The following is a 27,955-nucleotide window of genomic DNA, read 5'->3' as shown; positions in this document are numbered from 1 at the left end:
AAGTATACTGTATGTTTATAAGTAGATCCTAAGATAATGATGTTGCTGCAAGGGCGAGCAGAATTTGTGAGGGCAAAGGTTAAGAGTGGAAGAGTAGAGATACACAGACCTTTCCTAGAAGGACTTACCAGAATTTCCAGTGAGGTGTATGTATTGGTAAGAACATATCCTTTCTATGTTTTCTATTTTATTTCTTTATATTGATAGGAACTACAGAAAATACAAGCTGATGAGATTTTTCTTGGCTTGTAGAGCTACACAGAAAAAAGAGTGATGGTAGGAAGCATGGATTTTAATGTTTGAGAAAGACTGCTCCAGCGTTCAGCCTTAAATACTCATTCATTCAACAAATATTTATCGAGTACCTTCTACGTGCCAGGTGCTGTCTACTTGCTAAAGATAGAACATTTAACAAAATAAAATCCCTATAATTATGGCATGTACACAGTGGTCTCTTTAACATAATATGTACATAAAAGAATTTCAGTGCTAAGAAGAAAATAAAACCGAATAAGGTGAAAGAGTAAAGGGTGGAGGAGACCACTAGTAGATAGGATAGTCAAGGAAGACCTTTCTGAGGAGGTGACTTTTGATCTGAGATGTGATTGATGAAAAGAAGTCAGCCCTGTGAGAATCTTGGAGAAGAGTCCTCCAGGCAGCAGCCCTGAATTGGGAACAAGCTCTGCATGTTTGAAGAACTAAACAAAAGCATATGTAACTGGAGTGAGGAAAGAGTGAGACAGGATGATGTTGGAGAGAGACGCAGGGTCCAAGTCATCTTGGCCTTCTAGACTAGTGGTCCCCAACGTTTTTGGCACCAGCACCAGGGACCAGTTTCATGGAAGACAGTTTTTCCACAGACCGGGGGTTGGGGAGGTTTGAGGATGATTGAAGTGCATTATTGTGTACTTTATTTCTATTATTATTACATTGCAATATTTAACGAAATAATTACAGAAGTCACTGTAATATAGAATCAGTGGGAGCCCTGAGCTTGTTTTCCTGCAACTGGATGATCCCATCTAGGGGTGATGGGAGACAGTGACAGATCATCAGGCATTAGAATCTCATAAGGAGCACGCAACCTGGATCCCTCGCATGCGCAGTTCACAACAGGGTTCGTGCTCCTGTGAGAATCTAATGCTGCCACTGATCTGACAGGAGGCGGAGCTCAGGCAGTAATGTGAGCAGTGAGGAGCGGCTGTAAATACAGATGAAGCTTCACTGGCTTGCTGGCTGCTCACCTCCCACTATGCAGCCCCATTCCTAACAGGTGATGGACGGTGCCAGTCCATGAGGGACCCTTGTTCTAGACCACGATAAAGAGTATGGATTTTAAGTAGGGGAGAGATATAATATGATATATATTTAAGTCATAACTGCATGAAGAATTGGTTTGTAGGTGGACAAGTAGGGAGTAAGGAGACTGATTAAGAGAATGGTACAAAAACCTAGGTGAGAAATTACAGTAGCATGAACTGGGGTGACACCAATGAAAGTGGAATACTCAGATGTGGGCTGTTCTGGAGATAGAACTGAAAATAGTTGGTGGTAGATTGGATTGTGGATGGGGTGATAGGCATTGAGGGAAAGCAAAGGAATTAAGGACACCTGTCTTTGTGTCCTGGGCAACTAACTGGCCAGATTGGTCTCATAAGTTGAGATGAGGAACAGCAGATTTAGGGCATGTAAAAAACAAGTAACCTTTTTTACATGTTAAATTTGACATTTTAGGCTGGGCACGGTGGCCCATGCCTGTAATCCCAGCACTTTGGGAGGCCAAGGTGGGCGGATCATGAGGTCAGGAGATGGAGACCATCCTAGCCAACATGGTGAAACCCCATCTCTACTAAAAATACAAAAATTAGCTGGGCATGATGGCACATGCCTGTAATCCCAGCTACTCGAGAGGCTGAGGCAGGAGAATTGCTTGAACCAGGGAATCGGAGGTTGCAGTGAGCCAAGATTGTGCCACTGCACTCCAGCTTGGTGACAGAGTAAGGCTCCATGTCAAAATTAATTAATTAATTAATTAATTTGACATCTTAGGCATTTACTTCAAAATAAAGATGAGTACTCATTTGATTTATTTACTACTTGGTGGTCACTTCATACCAATTTATGAACCTATTGCATAATTGGTTATTGTCTCTTATTTTCATTACCTTCTCTCTGAGAATTGAAGAGCAGTAATCACAGTTGCTTCCTGAATCCGGTAAATGTTCGGGATACACCCCTACTAGTTCAACACATTGATTGCCCATTACACTTACTTATAAAGCCCATTGATGAATGTGACTTAGGCATTTGGTAATCATGATTGTATTTATTGTTCACAGGGGAATTTTATATTACACGGCATTCTAATCTCTCAGAAATCCATGTTGCTTTCCATCTGTGTGTGGATGACCATGTGAAATCGGGAAACATCACTGCTCGTGATCCTGCCATTATGGGACTCCGAAATATACTCAAAGTTTGCTGTACCCATGACATCACAACAATAAGCATTCCTCTCTTGCTGGTACATGATATGTCAGAGGTAAGCAGATAGAAAAATCCTGTAATTTTATGATTTACATAATCATAATATTGATTTAACCCCCAATATTATATAATAATCCACTTTACATTTTTTTAAACTAATGGATTTTTGCATCTCCGATCTGGTTAGTAGAATCGAGTGAAATATAATACAAATTGGTGAATAATCCTTAGCCATTTATGTTCAGAGAGCTATAGCATTGTCCTATAGTAAATAAACTAGAAAATCCAAATAATACTTAGCTTTGGATAAGGCATGTGCCCCTACACCTCTTTCTCCTCCTTTTTTACCTCCTCTTGCCTGTCTTCCTTCTCCCCTACCCCCTCTTCTTACCCCTCTTTCTTCTTTTTGGCTTAAGTAGCATTAGATTTACATACACATATATTTGGCTTAGGCTGCCATGAAAATTAGTCTGCATTTTCTGAGTTTGCATTAGTAGGTATTGGAAAGAGATGCTAGACGACAGGAAGAAGCCAGCCTTATTTTAACATTTGTCTCAAGGGTTCCATTTAGCTAATACAGTTCTGCAATTAAGATGTAGCATGATCATTCTTGCATTTCGTTATGGACTATAATTTAATTTTTAACAGTCTCTTTCCATGACTGGTTTTCCTCTTTCTTCCTTCACCCACATAGAAACTGGTTAGAAGGCATACATTGTAGAAATAATATAAAGACTAAAATTCAACTTTACATAGTCTGGAGAAACAAATGAGCCTCAAGCCAAACAGGTCCAGACAAGTCATAGGAGAGCCAGTGCTTAACTTGGTGATGAAGGGCTCCTGTCAACAACTCTGTGCCTGCTTATTTTGAGGAGGCATTTTTTAAAAAGCAAAATTGGCACCTGTAGTCCCAGCTACTCCCAGGACTGAGGCAGGAAGATTGTTTTAGCCCAGAGTTCAAGACCAGCCTGAGCAACATGGTGAAACTGTATCTCTTAAATAAATCACTGACTGGGAAGCGGAGATTGTGATTGTCAGGAAAGAAGTTTGATTATTGATTATAAATAGCTATTTACCAAAAGAAAAATGCTATATTGTAAAGGACAGTGTAAAAGATTTTATGTTTTACTTTTTAGACTAAGTCCCTACTTAGATTCATTATATTACAGGGGCCTCATTTTAAATTTCATATCCTGTATAACAGGTGTCCCAAACTGCCAGGCCAAGAACCTGCCACACAGCAGGAGGTGAGCATCAAAGGGCAAGCATTACTGCCTGAGCTCTGCCTCCTGTCAGATCAGCAGCCACATTAGACTGTCATAGGAGCGTGAACCCTATTGTGAACTGTGTGTGCGAGGGAGCTAGGTTGCGTGCTCCTTTTGAGAATCTAATGCCTGATGATCTGAGGTGGAACAGTTTCATCCTGAAACCATCCCTGCTATCCCCACCCTCACCCCCAACTCCAGTCTGTGGAAAAATTGACTTCCGTGAAACTGGTTCCTGGTGCCAAAAAGGTTGGGGCCTGCTGCTATATAAACACAAAAAAATAATTCTTGTCCTTCTGAGACAGGGTGATTTTCAATGATTTCCCATTTATAATCTATGCTGGTATAGTTTTACCAGGCACGTTGCTGTTTTGATTAGGAGAATCCTGGCACTATCCTATGAAAGCTTCATCAGACTTACTAATTTCTCATTCCATTCACTTCTGTAGCCTCAGTCATACCTAATATGGTATCAAGAGAGATGGACAAACATTTTTTTCCCCACTGTAGCTTTATAAAGTTTTAGTTCCATCAGGAATTTTTAGCTATTGTTAAATCATCATCACTAACTAGTCTATCTATAAAAGGGTCTTTGGGGAGTAACAAAGTTTATGATGAATTCCTACCACAAGAAATTCATCCAAACATTCCTGCAGCTGGACTCCTGGTTAGCCAGTTTATAAAAATGGTTATATGTAGGTGGGAAACAGCCTCAAAAACAGTGTTTCCAAAAGTCACTAAGTTCAGATTTACTTCCAGACATCTGATACTACTAGCATTCCCTCTCCCACAATGTTACAAAAGTTACATGTTTTAAATTGGGAAGGCCAGCTGCAGAACATTAAGTTTGTTTCCAAAGTGTCCAATTTAATTCACAAAAGTATATTGAGCTATGATTCTCCCATTTGTTGTATTTAAACATCCATTCAGGTCAAGAAGTTTACTCTATAAACTCAGACAACACTACACAGGATATAGAGGTAATATTGTTTTAGCTTTGGTGCAAGGATCCCGAAGCATTTTCAGGTGTCATTTTCCTCTTCTAACAGAATTGTTAGACACTCAGTTACCATGTTTTAGTGTGTGCAAGAAAATGAAGATGACTGAAACAGCCCATGTCCTATGTCAGATGAAAGAGCTGTAGAAATTAATTGCAGTTTAAAAAGAATAAAGGAAAAATAACCTATCAGCAAGAAGAAAGACGTATCAGTTTTATCTCAATAGATCTTTGTGATCTGAAGATACTGTCTTATTGGAGTCAGTCTTATGGAATGAGGAGCTGCAAGCCAAGAATACTGAATTCTCAACTTCCTTTTATTTTTGCTGTTAACTTGTTGAATAATTTGGGGCTTACCAAATTATTTAGTTTTGTAACTGTTGGTTACTAATGAAGATTTTGTTGTTTGTTTTTAACTTCTTTGAGTATAACACACATATAGAAAGGTACACATAGGTACGCAGCTCAACTTTTCATAGACTGAACACCCATATATAACAAATATGCAGATGATGAAATGGAACATGACCAGCACCCAGCAGCCACCTCCCTTTTAGTCAGTTAAACCACACTCCCTCCTCAAGGGTAGCCACTGTTTTCATCTCAAAAATTATGGATTAGTTGGGCTTGCTTTTGCTGTTTATCTTATATCTGGCTTCTTTCGTTCAATATTATGTTTGTGAGATCTATCCATAATATTGTGCATGGTTATAGATTGTTCATTGTTATTGTTATATATTATTGTGTGACTAGACCACAGTTATTTATACATTCTACTATTTATGGACATTTGGGTAGTTTTTCCAGATTTTTATTGTTATGAGTAGTATTGCTATGAACATTCCAACAGACATCTTTTGACATTTCTGTTGAGAATTAGCTTGTCAAAATACTTAGGGATAGAATTGTTAGGTCTCAGGGTATATTTATGTTTAGCTTTGGTAGATATGCCAAATAGTTTTTCAAAGTGGTTGTACCTATGCTGTTATATTGAATGCGAAAAATAAGAAATAAAGCCAAACTATTTCTCATCTTCTGCTAAGGACTGTGAAACTTATTAACACAAGTGTTTCAAGTACCTCAGAGGCATATACTTGAGAAGTAAAGAATAATCTTGGATATTCCCCATTGGAGCATAAACTCAGATAATAATTCTTATATCTGAATTCCAAGACATACAGTGAAGACTTCAAAAGAACACACTGGCTAACTCTGCAGTTCAGCCTTACCCTAATGAGAGGATTCAAGTTGAGTAACAGTGAGCTTTAGATAGAAGGCGTTGTCTCAGTTATAGTCAGAACTGAGATTTCAATTTCATTTTCATAGGTTTAGAATCTCTTCTTTGCACATGTCATCTAAAGTGTGACAGTAGGGCCCAATTTTTGGCCAGTTATAAAGTCTATAGTGTTTCACCTGATCCTTCCAGCTTCATTGGATTTCTCTAACAGTGCATTCTCACAGGCATGTTACTAAGATTTAGTCACTTTTCCATTATTTAGAACTTATGATCAAAAACTTTCTGTACTGTTACCTGGCCCACTATGTTGTCTATACCATCTATTATATCATATATACTAAGATTTGTTTCCAGAAGTGAGCTCCTTGTGAAACTGCTGACCACAACTCATGGTGACATTGAATAAGTCATTCTTCTCATGACCTTATTGAATTCTAAAGCTCACAGTTTACTTTTTCTAAGTACCCAAAGCCATTCTTTTTAGGTGCTGGTTTTAATCAGAGACAAAATGACAGGATTAAAAAACCTTGCAAGCATCTATCTTAAGCTAACGGTGGAGTCTCTATGGAGGCACATGGAAGATTTGAAAACAACTCAGACGTATGTGTGTGTGTGTTTGTGTGCGTGCACATGCATATACAGGTAGCCGTCTAGTTTCCTCTTAGAGTCATACGCTGCTAAGTGGCATTAAGTTAAAGTATACTGAATATGAGAGTTTATATCATCTGAGAATTAAATTTATTTTTAAAATATGTCCGTCACTTCAAAGATTTGCTAGGGTCCTGTCACAAATTGGTATTTTGGTATATTCTCTAAATAGCATTGATGAAATTTTGTCATTAATTCACACCATTCTGAAAACTGTGAAGTTCTTAATTTGTATCACAAATACTTGCTCTAGACCATGCTATTAATCACACATATACACAAAGCAAGAAAGCAGGGTATTCATGAGGAAAACGTGATGACCTTTGGACGAGTAGGACAACGAACTTCATCACTCTTCCCCTACCTACTTTTGGTCATACCATTTAACCCATCCCTATTTTAACTTGCGTTACAATCTTTCATTATTACCATTAGTTTCCTAATTTTAATGCATTGGAATAATATGTATTCTATTTGTGGGTGTTCAAAACTAGCCCTTCAATAAGCTCTATGCTTACAGTTCACATTAGTTGTCCTCCTGTGACTAGTGGTGCTTAGACTTGACCTTAGCCTGAAATAATTCAAGGCTAATCATAGATGTCAGTAAATTCTGGATTATAAGAAAAGTTACTGTCAGAAAATGCTTTTTTATATTTAAAAATGAGTGCTTCATTAAAACAGTATAAATAGTACTAATTCCTTGATTCTGATTACTATCATAGTATTTCAAAAAATGATTGGTTTTAGAGTAATATTTTAAGATGATACAAATAGTTATACAATAGTATTTATTCCTACATATGGGTTCTTGAATAAAATGTTTAACGTAAGTGAATAAGTAGGTCCTTAATGAAATTAGATGCCATGAATGAGAATCAGCAGAAACAACTGAACATAAAAACAGATGCACAAAGACTTGAAGCACTGGAATTACAAAACACAGACCATACAATAGTTGATTACTGTGTTTAAAGAACTGAAGACAAGCTTGAAATGCCTTCAAGTAAAAAGATGTTATGAAAAGTGATCTGGCAACTATAAAACATTGCTGAGAGATATTTTAAAAGACCTAAATAAATGGAAATATATCCTGTACTCATGGATTGGAACACTCAATATTGTCAAGATAATAGTTCTAAAATTGATCTATAGATTTAAATCTCAATTGGAATTCTTATAAGGTAATTTTGAGATTTTGACAAGCTAATTCTAAAATGTATATGGAAATGCACAGGACCTGAAACAGCCAAAACAATTTTGAAAAAGAACAAAGTTAAAGAACTTACACTAACTAATTTCAGAACCTGCTATGAAGTTACAGTAATCAATGCAATGTGATATTGGCAAAAGAATAGACTGTGGATCAGAAAACAGAATAAAGCATCCAGACATAAATCCATACATATATGGTCATTTGATCTCCAGCAAAGATGCCAAGGCAATGCAGTGGGAGAAAAGATAATCTTTTCAGTGTTGTTGAAACAACTGGGTATTCATATAGAAAAGACAATCGTAACCCTTACATTATATCATATATAAAAATTAATTTAAAATGGATCAGACCTAAACAAAAGAGCTAATATTATAATGCTTCTAGAGGAAAACATAAAAGAAAATCCTGATGACATCAGGTTAAGCAGGTTAAAATTTGTTAGGCCACAAAGGCATAAGCCATAAAAGAAGAACGTAATAAATTATATTTTAAAAGTCAAAACTTTAGCTCATCAAAAGATGCTATTAAGAAAATGAAAATTCAAGCCTCAGGCTGTCACATAAGCAATTCGCTGTACCTCTCTGAGCATCTTTTTTTTTTTAATTTATAAAGGTTATTTTTGTTAGATTATTTATATTGTAAAGTTCCATGTAAACATAAGACATTATTATTGTAGTTTTTAGAGCCATCAGCATTGCTCCGTAGCGGTAGACATTTATTTATTTATTTATTTTTTGAGACGGAGTCCTGCTCTGTTACCCAGGCTGGAGTACAGTGGCGTGATCTCAGCTCACTGCAACCTCCGTCTTGCAGGTTCAAGCAATTCTCCTGCCTCATCCTCCCAAGTAGCTGGGATTACAGGCGCCCACCACCATGCCCAGCTAATTTTTGTATTTTTAGTAGAGACGGGGTTTCACCACGTTGGCCAGGCTGGTCTCGAACTTCTGACCTCAGATGATCCGCCTGCCTCGGCCTCCCAAAATGCTGGGATTACAGGTGTGAGCCACCACTCCCAGCCAGCTGTAGACATTTCTTAGTCACCTCGTTCTCTCTGTACATCATCTTTTCACTAGGAGGAAGTAAGACAAAAAAACCAAACACTTGTCCCTCCATGCATGTGTGTACTCCATAAGACCACTGTAGCTCTTTTGTAGCAGCCTTTGCAGTTAGAAGGAAATACTCTTCTTTCTGTGAACTTTGAAGCCAAAGTGTTATAACTTAAAGTGGAATATCAGAAAATTCTAGTGAATTTTTAGAAGGTTCCAGAACCTAATCCAAGAGGATTCTTTACTTTTTAGCCAACTAAAAAACTAGACCTTTCTTTAATCAATCTTAAAACAAAGCGTCTTGGACACAAATTTAAAAGTAGCTTCCTATTAAACCCTATTTCTGGCTACAGAGAAAGTCACATTCTTTTTAAATGTCCATGGATAAAAGCTAATTCACTCAACCTATGTTTTTGAGCATGTGTATTGCTCAGTATTATAGAAGGCATTGTAAAGGTAATAAGGGTGAATAAAAAGTGGCTTCTACCTTCAGAGAGCACACAACTTAATCAAGAAGAGAAAGAATAAATCCCATTCTTCTGCCCATTCCTCTGCCCTCCTCCCCAAAAACGACAGGATAAAAATGTGAGCATTGAGATAAAAGAACAGTAAAGTACTTTGGGAGTTCAGAAAATGGAGACATATTTGTAGCTGGAAAAATAGGAAATACTGTATGGAGGAGATGGCAATTAAGCTGGACATTGAAAAATGAAGATCAGGTTCAATAGATGGAATTACCGAGAAGGGCATTGTAGGTAGAAGAAACAGATTGAGGAAAAATGGAGGGAGGTGGGTGACAGGCATTGCAGACCATGTTTAGGCAAATGTGAGCAGATATACTTGAATGAAACCTTCATTTTTAAAAATGTAAAAGTCACAGAAGCTTAAAGTAGCTTTGGCTTTAAAGTATGTAGCCTTAAATAGTAAAAGAAAGGCTTACATATTATGTGTGAGACAGTAGGAAGCAATTGTAAGTTCTTAAAACAGGAGTATAATATGATCAGAAATGTACTTAAAATAGCCAAAATTAGTGGTTTAGAGGGGAAACACTAGAATTCAGGACACTAGATAGGAAGCCATAGTGGTAACTAGCCTTGAGGTCACAAAGACCTTCAGAGATAGGTGAAGAACTGGAATAATTTGATGCTATATCAGCCCCAGGGCAGAGGGGGGAAAAATGTCATGAAGAAAAGGAGTGGTCCTAAGGTGTGTGAATTACAACAATAGGTAAACGGCAATTAGAATAAGACTGAGAAAAGGTTTGGTAATTAATAATCATTGATGATCTCACATAAAGAATTTTCAGTTGAGTGATGGGATGGAAGCCTACTTACAAAAGATGAAAGACTGAGTAGTTGGTAAGGAAGACATTATTTGCCTTTTTATTCTTATTCTTGCACGGGTGTCCAGTGAGTTTTTCAGAAGCTACGTGCTGTGTGATAATATAACAGATTGAATGCAGAGACAGATATCAGAATCCAGATATCTTCTGTTAGGCTAGGCCTTAATGAGATTTGCAGAAATTTAAAACATTATTACACTTACTAAAATTTTTTTTGTTTTAGAAAATAGTTATTTTTCATTAAAATGTTATTTATATTAACATGAATGGGTTTATTTTTAAATTAATGTTTTCTTAGTTTTAATTCTGAATGCAATAAATATCAAGAGATATAATCTACATAAAGAAAAGCTCATTGGAGTCCTCAGTGATTTAAAAAAAATTTTTTTTAGAGCAAGGGTCTCACTATGTTGCCCAGGTGGACTTGAACTCTTGGACTCAAGCAATCCTCCTGCTTCAACCTCTCAAGTAGCTGGGACTACAAATGTGCACTGTTGCACCAGGCTAATATTTAAGAGTGCAAAAGATCCTGAGACCCACAAAGTTTGAGAATCACAATAATGAAATAATCTACATGTTTTATAGTTATAATTATGAAGATTTAGGGAAAAACAATTCTGGTGTTTGTGAAGGGGGACAGATTTTTAAATGGCATACACGCTAATCATACTGTGGAAGATTATCAATGTTTTGGTTATAGACTAACAGTGACACTTATGTCCATATTTGACTGAAGATTAGAAAGTAACATAGAAAAATGAATGCATTTGTTTTGTTAGGTGGCTGGGATGGGGCATTTGTTTATTTCCACTCATTTGTAATAATGTATTATACAGTAAAAACATTTTATTGCTTATGCAAATATACAGTGCAATAGAATTATTCATGCTAACATTGAGAGTAGTAGGTAGAGTTCCTATGTCATTTATATTTGTCTTTAGAATTATCCAGAAAAATTAAGGATATATATATTTTTTAATTGTATTTAGGGGGCTAACTAAATTAGTTTGTATTCCACAAGTATAGTCTAACAGCTGGAAGAAGCTGCATGCCTAAAAACTAGAGGAAATCCAGTTGGGATTAGCAAACAGTTGCCTAAATCTGTTCACAACATGGATAGTCAACATTATAGATAAAGATCTGACTTTATTTTTTATACAAAGTTCTATCAAAAACATATCTTATGTTTTGTTTCTGTTTTTAGGAAATGACTATACCCTGGTGCTTAAGGAGAGCGGAACTTGTGTTCAAGTGTGTCAAAGGTGAGCATAATCTTATCTCTGACAACCACCACCTGTATTTCCTCCCAAACATTGAAAGTAGAGCAACCCAGAAGAGAGAATGTGAAAGATACCCCTGTAATCTAGTGCCTCAGTTAGATAGTTTAGCAAGCAAATATTTCATAATAGACTTTTTTAGTTTTATTTTTCTAGTCACAAAATAAGTCTCCAGCCCCTTTGAAATACAAGGCTATTTGGACATTATTTACATTTTGTTCTGCTGCCAGCTTGCTATTACCTTTATTCTCTTAAAAAGAAAACAAATAGAGCCACATATTTATTAACTTTTAATAAACTATCTTGGCTTCATTGTATGGAGACTAAATTTGATTTGAGAAATCATAAATAAGAGCATGTTGACAAAACTCTGTTAAACCTCTCTGGCATGAAGAATTAGGAATTGCAAACATTTATCTGTCCTTTAGGTGTAGCCTATCCTACGAGCAACTGGCTACCTAAAAAGTCAAGACATGAAGCCCCACAGTGAAAATTCAGTTAATTTCAGTAAGTGACTGGTAGGTTTGAAGGCCAGAACTTGTCATGCAGCAACATCTGTTTTTCTATTTTAGGTTTCATGATGGAAATGGCTTCATGGGATGGAGGAATTTCTAGGACAGTGCAATTTCTAGTACCACAGGTATGTTATCTGAATAGATCTCACCCCAATTTAATCTCTTTTATTAGATTTCTCACAGATACAGCTAGGCATCCTGCCCTAAAATCCCAAAAACAACACAAAAGGCTAATCGCTTTCTGTTTTTTAAGGAGAGAAGTATTTGGATGTGATAAAGGCACTTAGTGTATTGTCAAAGATATTAGCATCTACCACTCAAGGGATTTGTTACTTAACCCCTGAACAAAACTTGACTCACATTCCTTTGTTTTTCTCCACATTTGTATTATATAGATTATAAAGGGTTCTTAAATAAGGACATTAGCAGATAATGATTCTGTATTCTGTGAAGAACTTAGCAAAATTAGTGGTTTTTTATTACTGATTACACTAGTGTTATCTAGAGGTTTTTCTATTACTCAAACGTATTATTTGACAGAAATGACGTAAGTTCTCAGAAGATGGAGCCGGAAAACCAGCCCTTGTCCATGGCCATGCAGTTACATCGGCCATGAAAGATAATTTTCACCTACTGCACTCACATATTGCTAGTAGAACTAGGTCCATATTTTAAAATACTTCTAAAATTATTTTTAAAATCAATGATGATTTAACAAGTGCAATTATTATTTTTTCGTCTTACAGAGTATTTCTGAAGAAATGTTTTATCAACTTAGTAACATGCTTCCCCAGATCTTCCGAGTATCATCAACACTCACTCTGACATCCAAGCACTAAACCCTTATAGATTGACATGCTGGCAGAAGATGATTGTTAAACTCTCCAGGAACTTGTGCTATGCTGGAATCTGTCAAGCAAAAGATGCCCAGAAAGAGAACTTGCAGCTCAATCCACAAATCAAGATACATGTGTGTGAAACCATTCCAAAAATTTATATACTGCACAAACTGGTGATCAACCCCTAACTTAAAACACTTAAAGTCTCTTTATGAATTTCTCTTTTTTTCTTCTCTGTGTTACCTGTGAATATTAGTAATCTAAAACTTTTTATTTATCACACATGGACACTTGGGGAAGGAAACTTGATTATATTTACATGGAGGCATTTGACTTTTTCAAGAGGCTTGACTCGTCTCAGGTGCAATCCCTAATTAAACATACAAACAAAATTTTCCTTTTACTTTCTTTGCCAAAACAAAATGTAAAAGCACTGAAATATACATTGCAAGTACAAATTTCCTGTGAAAATCTTTTTATAGAAACACAAATGTATAAGACAAATGTGCTTGTTCTTTTAAATTCTCCTGTTTCAGAATCTCTTTTTAATCTACTCCTAAGGATGTACAAGTTAGAGTCAGAAGACGTTTTGGATTTCTTCCCTCTCTCTCATCCTCCTGCTGTGCCCTTGCACTTGCATATTAATAACATTTCATGGACTGGGAAATAGTGTTCTTTTTTGCAAGCTTGATGTCAAGTTAGTCTAAACCAGCACCTGGCAGTATTTTAGTGCTCATCAACATTGTGACAATCACACAAGGAAGATCATTTCTATATTTCTGTCCTCCCTGCGTTCTCAGCTTGCTTAACCATGCCTCTACCTCTTGCATTTTTTTGCGGATAAATGTATCCCCATTTCTGCTTCTCTGTTTCCCCTCCTTTTCCATTGTTTTTCCTTATGGTACTACTTTCTCAGGTGCTACATATCATATATTTGTCCCATCTATAACATATTTAAATGCTATAAGTAGTAACTCCATTAAACAAAGGCATTTACAAAAGCACACAGGTGTTTAGAAAAGCAGTAGTTTCATCGATTCCAAGTTATGTGGATATTGTAACTGGCCACAAGAATGAAATGGAGGGCATTTGGTGTCATAAGATGGCATGTCTTGATGACAAGAAACAAAACGCCCTTCATTAATATGCCTCAGTGTAATAACTATTATAGAAACTGTTGGCAAGCAGAGTGCTTTCCTATAACAGAATGTGTCTTAATTTTCTACTCGAGGGAAAGGTTTGTCCAGGTAACAACACTAAAGACAACCCTAAGAACACCCACTCCAGCAGTATGTCCATTAGACACTAAAACTCTCCAAATTATTTGTCAGGGAGCCTGGCGATTCTGCCAAGAAGGCAGGTGTTTTGCCCTTAGAGCCTATACAGTTCTCTTGGAGAAATTGTCTTTCAGGCACCACTGTTAATCACTGAGACTGATTCTAATGCAAAGCAGGGAAGACAGAGGCAGAAACCAGGAGAGTGGTAGATCAGTGCAGCCCAGGTATCGGAATGGAGGAGCAAAGTTTCATTCACGGATGTTTGTTGAATGCTGCTGCCCAACTCTTCCTTTGTCACCTCTAGGCTATTCCACTAAGTTACTTATAAACTGGTGGCTTTAACTGAGGGCTGTGTAAAGGTACTATTTGGCATGTGAAGTCAGGATAAATTTATCGAATGTCCGTTTTCCACATGCAACTGTGTTATAGAAGTAGTAAAATTGGAAGAATCATGTTTATGGTGTTACCACTGATGGAAACACACAAACACCAAGCTAATAATAAATATATAACTTAAAAAGCTAATTATATGCACTGAAATGGTGGGAATTTTAGTGATGCAGTAATTGAGGAGTCTGGAGTTTTGTATTTGGACCAAGAATTATGAGATGAGGATCTTTTTCTGAGTGTTCTAAAGGGCTTCTTGAGGGGGAGTGGTTTAAAGCACTTCATGAATGATGTGAAGAAGGTACCTTGGGCTGAGACAGCATTCTAGGTACAGATGGCACTCTGTTCAACCAACTGTGGATGGAAAATATTCTGAAAAAAAATACAATAAAAATTTTAAAAATACAATATAACATCTGTTTACATGGCATTTACATTGTATTTGGTATAAGTAATGTATAGACGGATTAAGTATATGGGAGGCTGTGTGTAGGTTGTATGCAATTACTACACCACTTTATATAAGAGACTGGAGCATCCAGGGATATTGATATTGGCAGGGGGTCTGGAACCAGTCTCCTGCAGATACCAAGGGACAACTGAGTAAGGCGCAGATAGGAGCAGAAACAGAATGGAGGCAGTGGTAAATGGCCAATAAGTTGAGAGGAGCTGACCACAAGAGTCTTTGAGGATGGGGAGATTAGCACAAACATTGACATTGGTGAGGATTGTGAGTTAGAAGTTTTCTATTTGTATAAACAGTTACATATTCCTAAATGGCCCTCAAGGCCTTAAGAGTGTGCTTTGGAAATCAGGCAGAGGCACTGAACCTGAGGTCTCCATTCTGTGCTGCTCTTTCCCCCCCTTCCCCCATTTCTGCTCTCGAAGCACCACACAAGCAAAGCCATTGATCTAGAAGTGTGGCACCAGCTGTTTCTCAGCATGACAGTGTGACCAGAATGGAAGAAATGCATGAAAAAGAATTTCAGCGGGAAGAAACTGAGCTTGCCTGGGAGTTGGCAGATCTCTTATTGGCACAGTACACACCATCATTTGTGTTACTTCAGTTGGATCCTGGCTAATTCTCACAAGAAGAAAACATGTTTCACAAAAGGAAGATGAAATCACAGAAACATTTCTTTTCTAGAGGCTCTAAGGGAGAATTCACAGAACTGTAGAAAGAACCCACTAAAGTTAGAGACGAGCCTCAGGCCTATTTTTCAGTTTCTTTTTATTTTCTATTTTTCAGTTTCTAGGTGAAAATGGCTGCTTTTCTGTGACTTAAGTTTTTCCATTTATATGAAGTGGGACTGATTTGCTCAGTAGAGTAATAGAAGTATAAAAATCATAAATGTGAAGCAAAAAGAATACAACACCTATTTGGAAAAAGTACCATGTTTTCAGGACCTTTTAAATCAGTGATTTTCTATCCTTTGTTCAAGAACCTTTCATTATCCATCACATCTTTGCCCGAAATGTTTTGAGAACATAAACAATTGGAATTATTTGAGCAATCTTTTTTTACTAAATCAAAGACAGGTATGTCTGGAGAGAAGCTTCTGATTAGCAAATTGTACATAGTATTATCACCTACAATTATCACTGTGCATTCTCATGCCTAGTATTACCACATAAACTGCATAGAATTATCATTGTGTAATTCCAGGCAAACTTGCAAAAACAAAGCCTTGGTGTTTGACTTAACCTGTGGGACATCATCCAAGTGAAATGTATTTTTTGAGAAATTCTTTAAATAGCTCAGTATCTTAAAGGATCACTAATTCCAGGAACCCCAAGCTGGGAACCACAACCTTGGGCAGAAATATTTACATGAGAGTATGTTACAAAGGGACGGCAGAGATCAAGAGAACATAAATAGCAGATTGACCCTGAGAATCTCGTTCAATAAACAGCCAGTGTTTACTGAGTTTCTTCTATACACAAAGGCATAGTGCAAGCAAGATTCAGCCCCTAGAAGGTTATACAAAGGCAATGGGACTTGTAAAGACAGAAGACTTGGCAGGCTTTTCTGTAATCTGTGATGCTGATGATCTCTAATAACTAAAATAAAATTTCAGCTAAAGCAGGGGAAAGGAGGAGTAACCTCCTGAGGTGCCTGCAGGACCAATATGTGCTTATAATGTCCTATTTAAATATACACAGATAAAATTACCATATACTTCAGATCTCTCTTGCGGTTCATTTCCTGTTTTCCTACAGGAAAATGGTTCTGGATATGTCCAAATCGAAGACATATGAGGCTTTCTCATATATCCAAATCTAAGGCTGGCTGAACTTCATACTATATACAGTCAATCCTCATTAGTTGAAGATACCATATTTATGCAATCACCTATTCACTAAAATTTATTTGTAACTCCGAAATTGTTAAAGACATTTACAAAAGCATACAGTCATTTACAAAGACAATAGATTCATCACACCAAAGTCACGTAGATGTTGTAACTGGCCAATAGAATAAAAAGCAGGGCCTTTGGCAGCACTTTCAGGTTATCTGTGGACATGTTCAGAGCACCAAAATGTTTGAGTCGCCCAACACATATGTTCCCAGCTCAGATGGAGCAAGGTGATGCTCTGCTGCCTTATTTTAGCTTTCATAGTGCAAATAAATGTCCCTTTCATGGGTCTGTTTAGCACCATGTTTTTTTTTTTCCATTGCTTTGTGGTGATTTTGTTGTTCAAAATGGTCCAAGTGTAGTGCTCAAGTGCTATCTGGTGTTCCCAAGTGCAAGAAGGTTGTGATGTCCCTGATGAAGACAATGCATGTCTAGATAAGCTTGTCCAGGTACGCAGTGCAGTGCTGTTGGTCAAAAGTTCGATGATAATGAATCAGTGATGGGTATTAAATAAGGTGTCTTTCAACAGTAGCACACATAAAACAAGATTATATCTTGATGGGCTGATGAGACTGTTGTGGTCAGAGCCTTGCAGGAATTTAACTCTCTGTCTCCCTTGGGAGCAATGATTTAGTATTCACTAATTCAGGGTTCACAGCATCTTTATCGAACATAACTACTGTGAACTGTGACAGTCGACTGTATGTGTCTTCTCTCACCAGCAAGAGGGTGCAAGAGCTATTCGTAGATATTTTTGGTGCATAGAGAATGAAACCTGGAACACGTTACCAAAGAAGCAAACAGATCCTTTCTTGACATGTTCAGGAATTAAGCAGAAACTGTACTGTCATCTGTCATACGTTAGGTGTGACATCTGCAGGAGGAGAATGTACTGATGCATGTCTCCCTCTTTCTCCCCCACTTTCTAGCCTTCTCTCCTTTTCTTTCTTTATAATAAATTCTCATTTCCTGGTATCAGCTCATCTGTGCTCAAAAGTCTCTACTCTGAGCAACAATATAACATCAGAGATCAGGAACATAGTCTCTAAAGTTAAGCCTGATTCAAATGCTGACTCCTCAGTTTATTTGCTGTGGCTTGTTACATCGGGCATATTACCTAATCCCGTTAAGCATGTTTCCTCATCTGTAAGCTAGGGAAAATTAATAATAGTATCTACCTCATTGAGTGGTTGGAAGGATTGCATAAGAAGTGCACATTACCTGGCATATAGTCATTCTATAAATATTTGCTGCTATTATCCTTCCTTCCTTCATTCCTTCCTGTCTCCTCCTTCCTTTCTTCCTGTCTGACCTTTCTCCTTCTTCCCTTTCTTCCTTTCACTAGATAGAAGGGATGCTAAGTCACTTAAGACACCGTGTCCTCAAGAAGCTTACAGCCCAATTGAGTTGGTAGGAAAACACACAGTAACCACAGTACCAGCTAGCATATACTAGAGGTATACAGTCAGTGCAGAAAAAAGCATACACAGAGTGCTATGGAAGTCAAAATAGAAATATTAGCATACGTTGGGCCAAGAGAGATGTTGAGCCTCTTTAAAGCAGACTGCTTATCCCTGCCTTTCTCTGGCACTGAGTGAGTATCCTCTGAACCCTCATTATTCTCAACAGGTGAAGCACAAATCCTCCTGGCAGATGGGAAGAATGCCACCTGTGCCAGCAATGGCAACAACTTCAGATACAAAGGATCTGAATGTCAGGAGGAAGTCACAGGGTAGGTGACTAACCCTGTATTTGAGTAGAGCAGGAAGGACTATCATATTTTTTATATGAAGTGAATCTAGATTTTAGAAATAACAATAGTATGAAGTACTTATGGAATTTAAAGTCTCCTACCCACATAGCAGCTGAATGAACAACTTGCCCCTGTAATGCTTTCCTGGTTCAACTCTTAGGACTCTCTTGTCAGCAAGCTGATCATGTGTTTGCTGTCTTGCAGATGAGCAACTGAGGCAAGAGGATTAGATGCTAGGAAGGTGTAGAGGAGATGTCCTGAGATGAGAGAAGAGGATCAGAACTCAGAAATCACTAATCTACTTAGTCTACTTTATGTGTGTGGTGATGGGGATGGGGGAGGGGCACTAGGATAAATACTTTTTCTTTTTAAAAATCATCTTGGCTGTCTCGGCTAGTGTAGCACATTGACTCTGCTATCTGAATTTCCTTTTATCGTGAAATACTTCAAAGATAAAAAGAAGTTAGAGAAATTATAACAAATAACCATGTACCTACTACTTGTTTTTGTTCAAGCTTAAAATTTTGCCACCTTTGCTTTAGGGCTGTCTTTTTTATCACATAAAAGATCACAGATGCAGGTTCTCTTTTGCTCCTGTAGCTTTAGCCTCTCCTTGTATCAGCTACTTCTGAGGAACAAACCACTCCAAAACTTAGTGGCTGAAACAATAAGCATTTATTCTTTGTGATTCTACGGGTGGTCACCTCAGCAGTTCTGGTCTCGCCTGGGCTCATTTTTGAGTCTTTGGTCAGTGGTGGGTCGAGTAGGCCACTCTGATTATCTGGGCTAGGCGTTGTCACATGTTTGGGGATTGGCTGGCTGTAGGCTGGTATAAATGACCTCTGCTGGCACAGCTGGACTTTTCTTCACCGTGAGCCATCCTCCGTGAGGCTAGCCCAGACGTGTTTACATAGTGGTAGTAGAGCTGGAAAAGAGAATTGACACACCATCACTTCCACTACATTCTGTCGTCGATTAAATCTGGTCACACAGCCATCCCAGACTCAAGAGGTGGGGTAATAGACTCCTCATTTTGATGAGAAGTGCTAAAAAGTCACATTGAAAAGAGCATGAACACAGGATGAGGAGAAGAACTGGGAATATTTTTGTCTTCAATGCGTCATAGTCTCTCCTTGGCAGTAACCGCTATCTTGACTTTGTTGTTATTCATTCTTACAGGTTAATTTATAGTTTTAATGCATATCCACAGAGTGTAGCCATAAGATGTATATAGTATTGTACTGAAAGCTTTATCTTCTACAGATCATTCAACATTTGCATTTTTAAGAATCCAATATCATGCTTTTGGGATTTAATCATGCTAATATACATATAGCTACTTTACTAATTTTGGCTGCAGTATATTTGAAGACTGAATTATATGCCTATAGTCCAATTTATGTATTTACTCATTCTCCTATTTATTGACAGTGAGGTTGCTTTCACTTTTGTGTCACTTCATACTGTGCCACAGCAACTACATTCTTGTACTTGTATCATTGTGTACATATGTTACAGTTTTTCCATGGTTTATATCTCTGAAAAGAGTTTCTGGATTATCGACATCTTAAAATTTAAGAAATTCCAAATTTAACTCCATAGTTGTACCAAATTTTCCTTCTAATGGCATGTGTGAACACTTGTTTTTCTTCATATAGACTGGGCAGAAATTTTTGGAAATTTTAATTCTTACCATTCTGATAACTATGAAATAGTATCTCGTTACTGTTTTATTTTGCATTTCCCTGGTTAGTGGCGATGTTGAGCAGCATGGCACATTTGTTGGTCGTTTGGATTTTGCTTTTCTTTTTTCTTTCTTTTTTTTTTCTTTTCTTTTTTTTTTTTTTTTGAGACGGAGTCTTGCTCTGTCGCCCAGGCTGGAGTGTAGTGGTACAATCTTGGCTCACTGAAACCTCCGTCTCCCAGGTTCAAGTGATTCTTGTGCCTCAGCTTCGCGAGTAGCTGGGATCGCAGGTGTGCACCACCACGCCCAGCTAATTTTTGTATTTTTAGTAGAGACGGGGTTTCACCATGTTGACCAGGCTGGTCTTGAACTCCTGACCTCAGGTAATCCACCCTCCTCAGCCTCCCAAAGTGCTGGGATTACAGGTGTGAGCCACCACTCCCTGCGTGGATTTCCCTTTTCATGAATTGTCTGTTTGAATCCTTTGTCCATTTTCTTCTCTTCCATTGTTTTCCCTTTCCTTATTGAATTTGCAGACATTCTTTCTATATTCCAAATATTAAACTTTTTTTTTTTTGAGATGGATTCTCGCGCTGTTACCCAGGCTGGAGTGCAATGGCGTGATCTTGGCTCACTGCAGCCTCCCCTTCTTGGGTTCAAACGATTCTCCTGCCTCAGCCTCCCAAGTAGCTGGGATTATAGGTACCCGCCACAACGCCCAGCTATTTTTTGTATTTTTAGTAGAGACAGGTTTTCACCATGTTGGCCAGGCTGGTCTCGAACTCCTGACCTCATGACCCACCCGCCTCAGCCTCCCAAAGTGCTAGGATTACAGGCTTGAGCCACCGCGCCCGGCCCCAAATATTAAACTTTTATTAGGTATTCTTGAAAACCTCTTTTCTTTTCCCAGGCTATGGTTTGTTGTTTTACTTTTTATTATGTTTTATTTTCACAGAGGTCTTAAATTTTGATGTGACATATCAATCTTTTCCTTTATGGTTTAAACTTCTTATATCTCACTTGAGATACTGTTTCTTACCCCTAGTATCGTAGCTAAATACTCATATGTTTTCTCCTATGAGTTTTAACATTTTGCTTTTTCTTATTTGGGCCCTTAATCCATTTGAGATTCACTTTTGAATATTGTGAGGTAAGCATCCAATTTTATTAGGGGTGTAGACAGAAACAGGTAGAAGACAATAACAAAACATGACTAAAACTTTCCCAACATTGATGGACATGAATCTTCAGATTCAGGAAGCAGGTTGACATCTAAGCAGAAAAAGAAAAATAAATCTACAGCTAGACCCTTTGTGGTAAAATTGCAGAACACCTAAAACAAAGGTAAATCTTAAAAGTCTCTAAAAAATTTTTTAAGAATCAAATAAAGAGAGATTTGCATGACAATTTTAAAGACTACAAATTTTCAACAGCAACAATAAGCACCAGAAAATAATAAGCATTCAGAGAAAATAACTGCCAATTTAAAATTTTGTAACCAACTAACCTGTCATTTAAGCCCTACCCATCACTTTCATTACTAGCTGTGACTAGGACAAATTATTTTATCTCTTTGAATCTCAGTTAATTTGCCCATAAAGTATGATTAATACATTTTCCTCTAATTCATAAAACCACACAAGAAAAAAATAAGAATGCTTTACAAATTATCAAGTTACAAAAAGATATAGTTTACTTTGATCGTTGAGAGTAGGTTCATATTTGAATGTGACAATCTTCATATTTCTTGGGGGATGAGGCAGAGCATGGAAAGTTGGATGCATGGACGAAAGGAAGAATATAATTATGCATTAAATGAATATTTATTGAGCATCTTTTGTGTACCATGCATTGTTTTAGATACTGGAAACATTGCATAATACTGAATAAGACAGATAATCTCATCCTCTGTTGAGCAGAAGAGACATTAAAATCAATGAACAACTATATATGAAATTATAGATTATTATGGGTCCTGTGAGAAAATAACAAGGGGAATATAATGGATATGCAAATAAGACAAAGCTTTTAGGAGGAAATTATATTTAAACTAAGACCTGAAAAATCGGTAGCAATTAGCCAGATAAAGAGTAGAGGAAGATGCTTTCCCAGGCTGAGGAAACAAAACAAAACACAAACAAAACCAAAAAGCAGGAGTTACAGGATGAACACAACTGAGTGTGGGAAACTAAAGCCCTGGATTTCTGTCTAGAAAGCTGAAAATGGGAGACACAAGGTAAATACAAGGAAAATTATAGAAAGGGAGAGTTTGAAAGCCAACCCATAAAGTTGTTTATGAACTCCTGGGCTTACACTAGAGATGTGCCAGCATGAATCTAATTCTAAACTTCATACCAAAGCTTTTGAGAGCTTAGACTATACCCAGGTTTTAGACTGTCTACTGAGTGACACACATGCAAGACAAATTCAGATAACACTGCAAAGTCTTTGAAAATGGGAATGACATTGAAACCATAACCCACAAGAGGTCGGTCTGAATGTGTGGCCTGAAACAGACTGGTTGATTGTCTGCTAGAGAAAAATATCAACATTCTCCATAGGATTGAAAACCTAGAGTCTCATAACAATAGTAAAAATGACCTGAATACAAACTAAAATTACTTGCCTTACAAAGAATCAGCAAAAAATCTCAACTCTCAAAAAACAATCAATAGACAGTAATTCTGAGATGGCAGATGTTGGGCTTATAATACAAAGACTTTAAAACAGCCATTATAAAAGCCCTTTTAAAATTCATTTGAAATGTGTAAAACAATAGAAATTCTTAGCAAAGAAATAGATCTAAAGAAGAACCAAATGGAAATTTTAGAGATAAAAAATACAATCTCCAAAATTAAAAAAAAAAAAAAAACTCGATAGGATCAGAAACACAATCAAGATGACAAAGAGAAGAGTCAATGGCCAGTGAACTTGGAAATAGATCAATAAAAAATTTCCACGTTGAATACACAGAGGAAAAAAAATGATCTGAGCCTCATGGGCTGAATGGGAAAAACAAAAAGTTCTAAATTCATGACATTGGAGTCCCAAAAGAAGAGAAAAGATGTAGTGATGAGAAAACATATATTTGAAGAAATATTGGCTGAAATTTCTCCAAATTTAGTGAATAATCAAAATACTGAAAACTAAAGACAAAGAAAATAATCTTGAAAGCAGCCAGAGAAACCCAATGCATTACTCATAAGGAAACACCAATTTGAACGACTGCAGATTTCTCATCTAAACTTGTGGAAGCCAGAAGGAGGTGGAACAATTTTAAAGTGCTAAAAGACTGTCAATCCAGAATTCTATATCCAGTACAAAAATTCTTCAGGAATGAAGGGGAAATAAAGACATTCTCCAAGAAAGAAAAACTAAGAGAATTTGTTGCCAGCGAACCTGCTAAAGGAAGTATTGCTAGAGGAATTTCTTCAGACAAAAGGAAAATGACTTTCAGGATAAAAATTGGAACATGAGGAATGAAGGAAAAGGGATAGAAACGGTAAATGCCTGAGTAAATACAGTATTTTCCTCTTGAGTTCTTTAAAGTATGTTTGATTATCGAAAGCAAAAATTATAACATTATCTAACGAGATTTTCAACATATTTATGCAAAGAACAACTAGAACATAAATGGAAACCTATATGGTGACAAGGTTTCTACATTCCACTGAAGTGGTAATATTGAGTCTAAGTAGACTGGGGAAAAACAATATTGTGAGACAAGAAAGACTGAAACATTCATGTAAATGAGAGAAGTCTAATAGTATCATTGAACTATTGGGTCACTACTGCTTCTTCCTCATCTTAGAAAAATTCCAAATGGAAAGTTTGCCTGAAGTACTATCCCTCTCACACAGTCCCATAGCTGATCACCAAATCCTCATCTTTCAAATCTGTTCATTTATTTCCATCCCATTGGTGCCTTCATAATTGAAGAAATAATTGGTGCCATTATTTCTTGCCTATATGCCATCTTTCAAACTGGTTTCTCCAACTCCAGTTTTGCCTCCTCTTCTTTCTTAATCTCACCATAATTATCTAAAATTCAAATATTATCATGCTGTGTTCCTGCTTCAAACATGTCAGTTGCTCCTATGTTGCTTTTAAAATAAAGAGTGAACTCTTTGGTCTGTCTCCTGATTACCTCTCCAGCCTCATTTCTGGACACTCTCCAACTCCTTCCCCCAAACAATATTCTCTAGACCAGCATAGTAACTATTTTAGGATTTGAGGACCATGTGTTGTCCATTGCAACTACTCAGTTCTGTAGCTGTAGTGCAACAGCAGCCATAGATAATATGCAAATGGATGAGTGGGATTGTGTTTAAATAAAACTTTAATCACAAAAACAGATGGCTTGCTGGATTTGGCTCATGGGCTATTATATGATGATCCCCTGCTTTACACAACTGAACTACCTCCAGATCTGTGTAGATGACATTTTCTTTCATTTCTTGAGTACTGCACAATCTACTCTCTGAAATATCTCCCTCCTTGATTTGGTTACCTTCAATTCACCACCAGGCCTCAATTTGGATGCCACTTCTTTAAGGAACTAAAGAGTCTTTATCCCTCTACCAACATTGTTGCACTTACCACACTAATATATTTATCTTTTCATTTGTCTGGCTTTCCCTATTTGTCTATAATCTTTTCAAGGGCAGAAACTGCCATGTCTACACTTTAATCTCTAGTGCCTAGCAGAGTACTACTACCAGGCACATAGAGCCCTCAATAAAACTTACATTACCATTGAGTGAGTAGAAGCCCACTAGCCCTCTGGCTGACCCAGCCCTAGTCTTAAAACTTTAGGGTTGGCAAAACACTGCCTGACTGTGTAGTTGTATCTCCATGGAAGCCGTGATCTGTTTTGGGCAAGTCATCCCTTTCCTTTGGCCTGGACTTTTCTCCCAGGGCAGTAGAGGTCCAAAATTAAGGACCAACCACTGTATCTCTTCTTGGGCAGCACCCATCCCATCCACCAGGCAGCTCAGAGCCCTCAGCTCTGTCTGACCCCACTTCCGACAAGCACTCTCAGCCACTGACTTTAAAAATAAGCCCTGGGGGGGAAATTGCTACATCTCTTTCCAAATACTCTTGCAAATGCCAAAAGTGGTGGACAATGAACCATTTGTGGTTAAGGGTGGAGCAACCACCATTCAGCCAGGCATCCTGGGGACTCTCTCCGCCAGTTCAGTGTCCTCCCTTTTCAGTGCCCCACCAATAAAATGTCAAAGGCACAACTCTCTCTGCCAAGACATCAGGTAATTAAGCAGCTGAAGGGTCTAACTCACTCAGGGGTCAACCATATGTCCTGTTCTGAACTTGTGCTAAATCTCAGATAGAGACGTAGACCCTTCCTGCAGCACCTTACAGTCAAGTTGAAGAAACAAGACAAGCACATATGAACCATTTAGAAATTAGTAAAAATGCAGTTTATACATTCACTTTTCAAAGTGTATACTCAGTACCAGGCACTGTGCAGGATGCTGAGTTATAGAGATGAAAAAGAAGGCTCTCTTCATTCAAGGAACTGTCATTATACTAAAATTTATGCCAAAGTAGGAATACTATAAAAGCAAACAGGGTTTAGAGTCCAAAGAAATTAACAAAGACTAGTTTTCAGAAAAGCAGGGCTTGAACTGATCTTGAGGAAAGTGTGAGATAGAGATGAACGGAAGGAGAAAAGGATTTTAATTAAGAGAAATGACATGACCAGAGATGTGGAGGAGGACTGGGTATGGAGAGTGGAAAGGACAGCTGAATAGTGGGAGATGAAATTAGACTGGAGAGATAATGAAGGATCATATGGTGGAAGATCTTGAAGATCCAGAATTTAACTCCAAAGGGGGAGATGATAAAATACCTTTCCTCTTCTTCAAAATTAGGCTTTAATTCACACCATCAAACCCATCCTTTTAAAGTGTAAAATTCAGTGGTTTTTAGTATATTCACAGTTATGTAACCATCACCATGATCTAATTCCAGAACAGATAACATCTTTCTGAATATTTCTGAACAGAGAGATCATGGGATAAAATTGTTTTTCAAGCAGATTACCCTAGCTACAAGAGCAGGAATGATTGTGTGTGATATAGAATTGGACATGGAAGCAAGTTAACAGGCTCAGAGGCTTGGGGACCTGGGCCAGAATAGGTCACAGTGCCACCTCCTTTCCATGATATTCTCACCTCATCCATGAAGTGGGATAATTTATTGAAATAATAATCTGTATCTTTTTCTTGTATTTTTCCTCACTCATGCCAAGAGCACGGCCAGACGTTTGTGTTCCCTAGCCTAAGCAGTACTGGAAGCTAATCTAAAATCCTCTCCTGACTTCTGTTTTAGGAATTCTGAACTCAGTGTTGGGATTATATTTGGGGAGAGGAGAAAGGGGACTATTTAGGAGCAGTGGAAGCTGAAGCTGAGAGAGCAGAGATTCCCCCAAACTGGTTGTATGTCACAGTGGTTAATAGAACAGATTCTGGTGCTTGACTATCTGGAATTGAGCCTTGAACTTGGGCATGTCACTGAACTTCTATCTGGGTTTCCTTGAAATGGGGATAATGAGAATCAATGATCTTGTTCTGAGGACTAAATGAATGAACATACATGAAATACTTATAACACTGCCTGTCATATAAGGAGAGCTATATAAGGGTTTGCTTGTTACTATTAATAAATGAGAGAAAAATAAATCATTGGCACAGGGTGGTGGAGTGTTGTCCTGTAAGGTCTATTGGGTGGAAACAAGGGTAGGAAAAGATTTACGAGTAATGAAGAGAAAAACCTGAAAAATAGAGGGAATATTAAGGATGCAAGACTTTAAAAAATTAATTGTTATTGACAAAAATTATACTATTTATGGCCTACAAATGTTTTGATAGATGTATACATGGTGGAAATGCTAAATCAAGCTAATTAACATATTTATTACCTCATATACTTACTTTTTTGTCATAAGAACATTTAAAATTGACTCTGTCAGCTATTGCAAATATGCAAGATGTTTTCATTAACTGTAGCCACCATGTTGTACAATAGACCTCCTGAACTTATTCCTTCTGTCTAATTGAACATCTGCCTAATTCTCCCCCTAATTTCTCCAACATCTGCCTAATTCTTCCCCCTCACCCAGCCCTCAGTAACCACCATTCTACTCCCTGCTTCTATGAGTTCGACTTGTTAAGGTTCCACATATGAATGACATCATGCAGTATTTGCCTTTCGGTGCTTTGCTTATTTCACTCAGCATAATGTCCTCCAGTTTCATCCATGTTGTTGCAAATGGAAGGACTGCTGTCTATTTTAAGGCTGAATAGTATTCCATGGTGAATACAGGAATATATATTCCTATATTCCTCACAATTCTATGTTATGGCTGAATAGTATTCCATTGTGAATATGGGAATATATATTCTTATATTCCTTGCATTTTATTGTGTACAAGGATTCTCTTTTCTCCACATCTTCACCAACATTTGTTATCCTATCTTTCTGATACATAATAGACATCCTAACAGGTGTCAGGTGACATCTCATTGTCATTTCAATTTCTGATGTCATTTCTGATGACATTTCTCATGCCATTTCTGATGATTACTGATGTTGAGCATTTTTTTCATCTA

General features: G+C 37.4%; 1 protein-coding gene and 1 long non-coding RNA gene across 4 annotated transcripts in view; one reads left to right on the top strand and one right to left on the bottom strand.

The window, feature by feature from the left end:
* FERRY3 (FERRY endosomal RAB5 effector complex subunit 3) overlaps window positions 1–14,943 on the top strand; it is a 60,180-nt gene extending 45,237 nt beyond the window's left edge. For all 3 annotated transcript variants that reach the window (XM_055095269.2, XM_003820337.6, XM_024931230.4), the window contains 4 exons: window positions 2,340–2,542; window positions 11,440–11,497; window positions 12,085–12,152; window positions 12,774–14,943. In XM_055095269.2, coding sequence (XP_054951244.1) covers window positions 2,340–2,542; window positions 11,440–11,497; window positions 12,085–12,152; window positions 12,774–12,866 — 422 coding nt within the window. In that variant the 3' untranslated portion in view covers window positions 12,867–14,943. The remainder of the gene's footprint in view (window positions 1–2,339; window positions 2,543–11,439; window positions 11,498–12,084; window positions 12,153–12,773) is intronic.
* Window positions 14,944–18,079: 3,136 nt separating this feature from the next.
* The window catches only part of LOC117975352 (uncharacterized), a 70,427-nt gene continuing 60,551 nt past the window's right edge, over window positions 18,080–27,955 (bottom strand). Inside the window, exon 3 of the long non-coding RNA XR_004665574.3 lies at window positions 18,080–19,565. This is a non-coding gene — a long non-coding RNA (uncharacterized LOC117975352). The remainder of the gene's footprint in view (window positions 19,566–27,955) is intronic.

Source organism: Pan paniscus, chromosome 10 (genome assembly GCF_029289425.2).
Source record: "Pan paniscus chromosome 10, NHGRI_mPanPan1-v2.0_pri, whole genome shotgun sequence".
Classification (NCBI taxonomy): Eukaryota; Metazoa; Chordata; class Mammalia; order Primates; family Hominidae; genus Pan; species Pan paniscus.
Note: the sequence above shows the minus strand (reverse complement) of the source record. Positions and strands in the feature narration are given on the sequence as shown.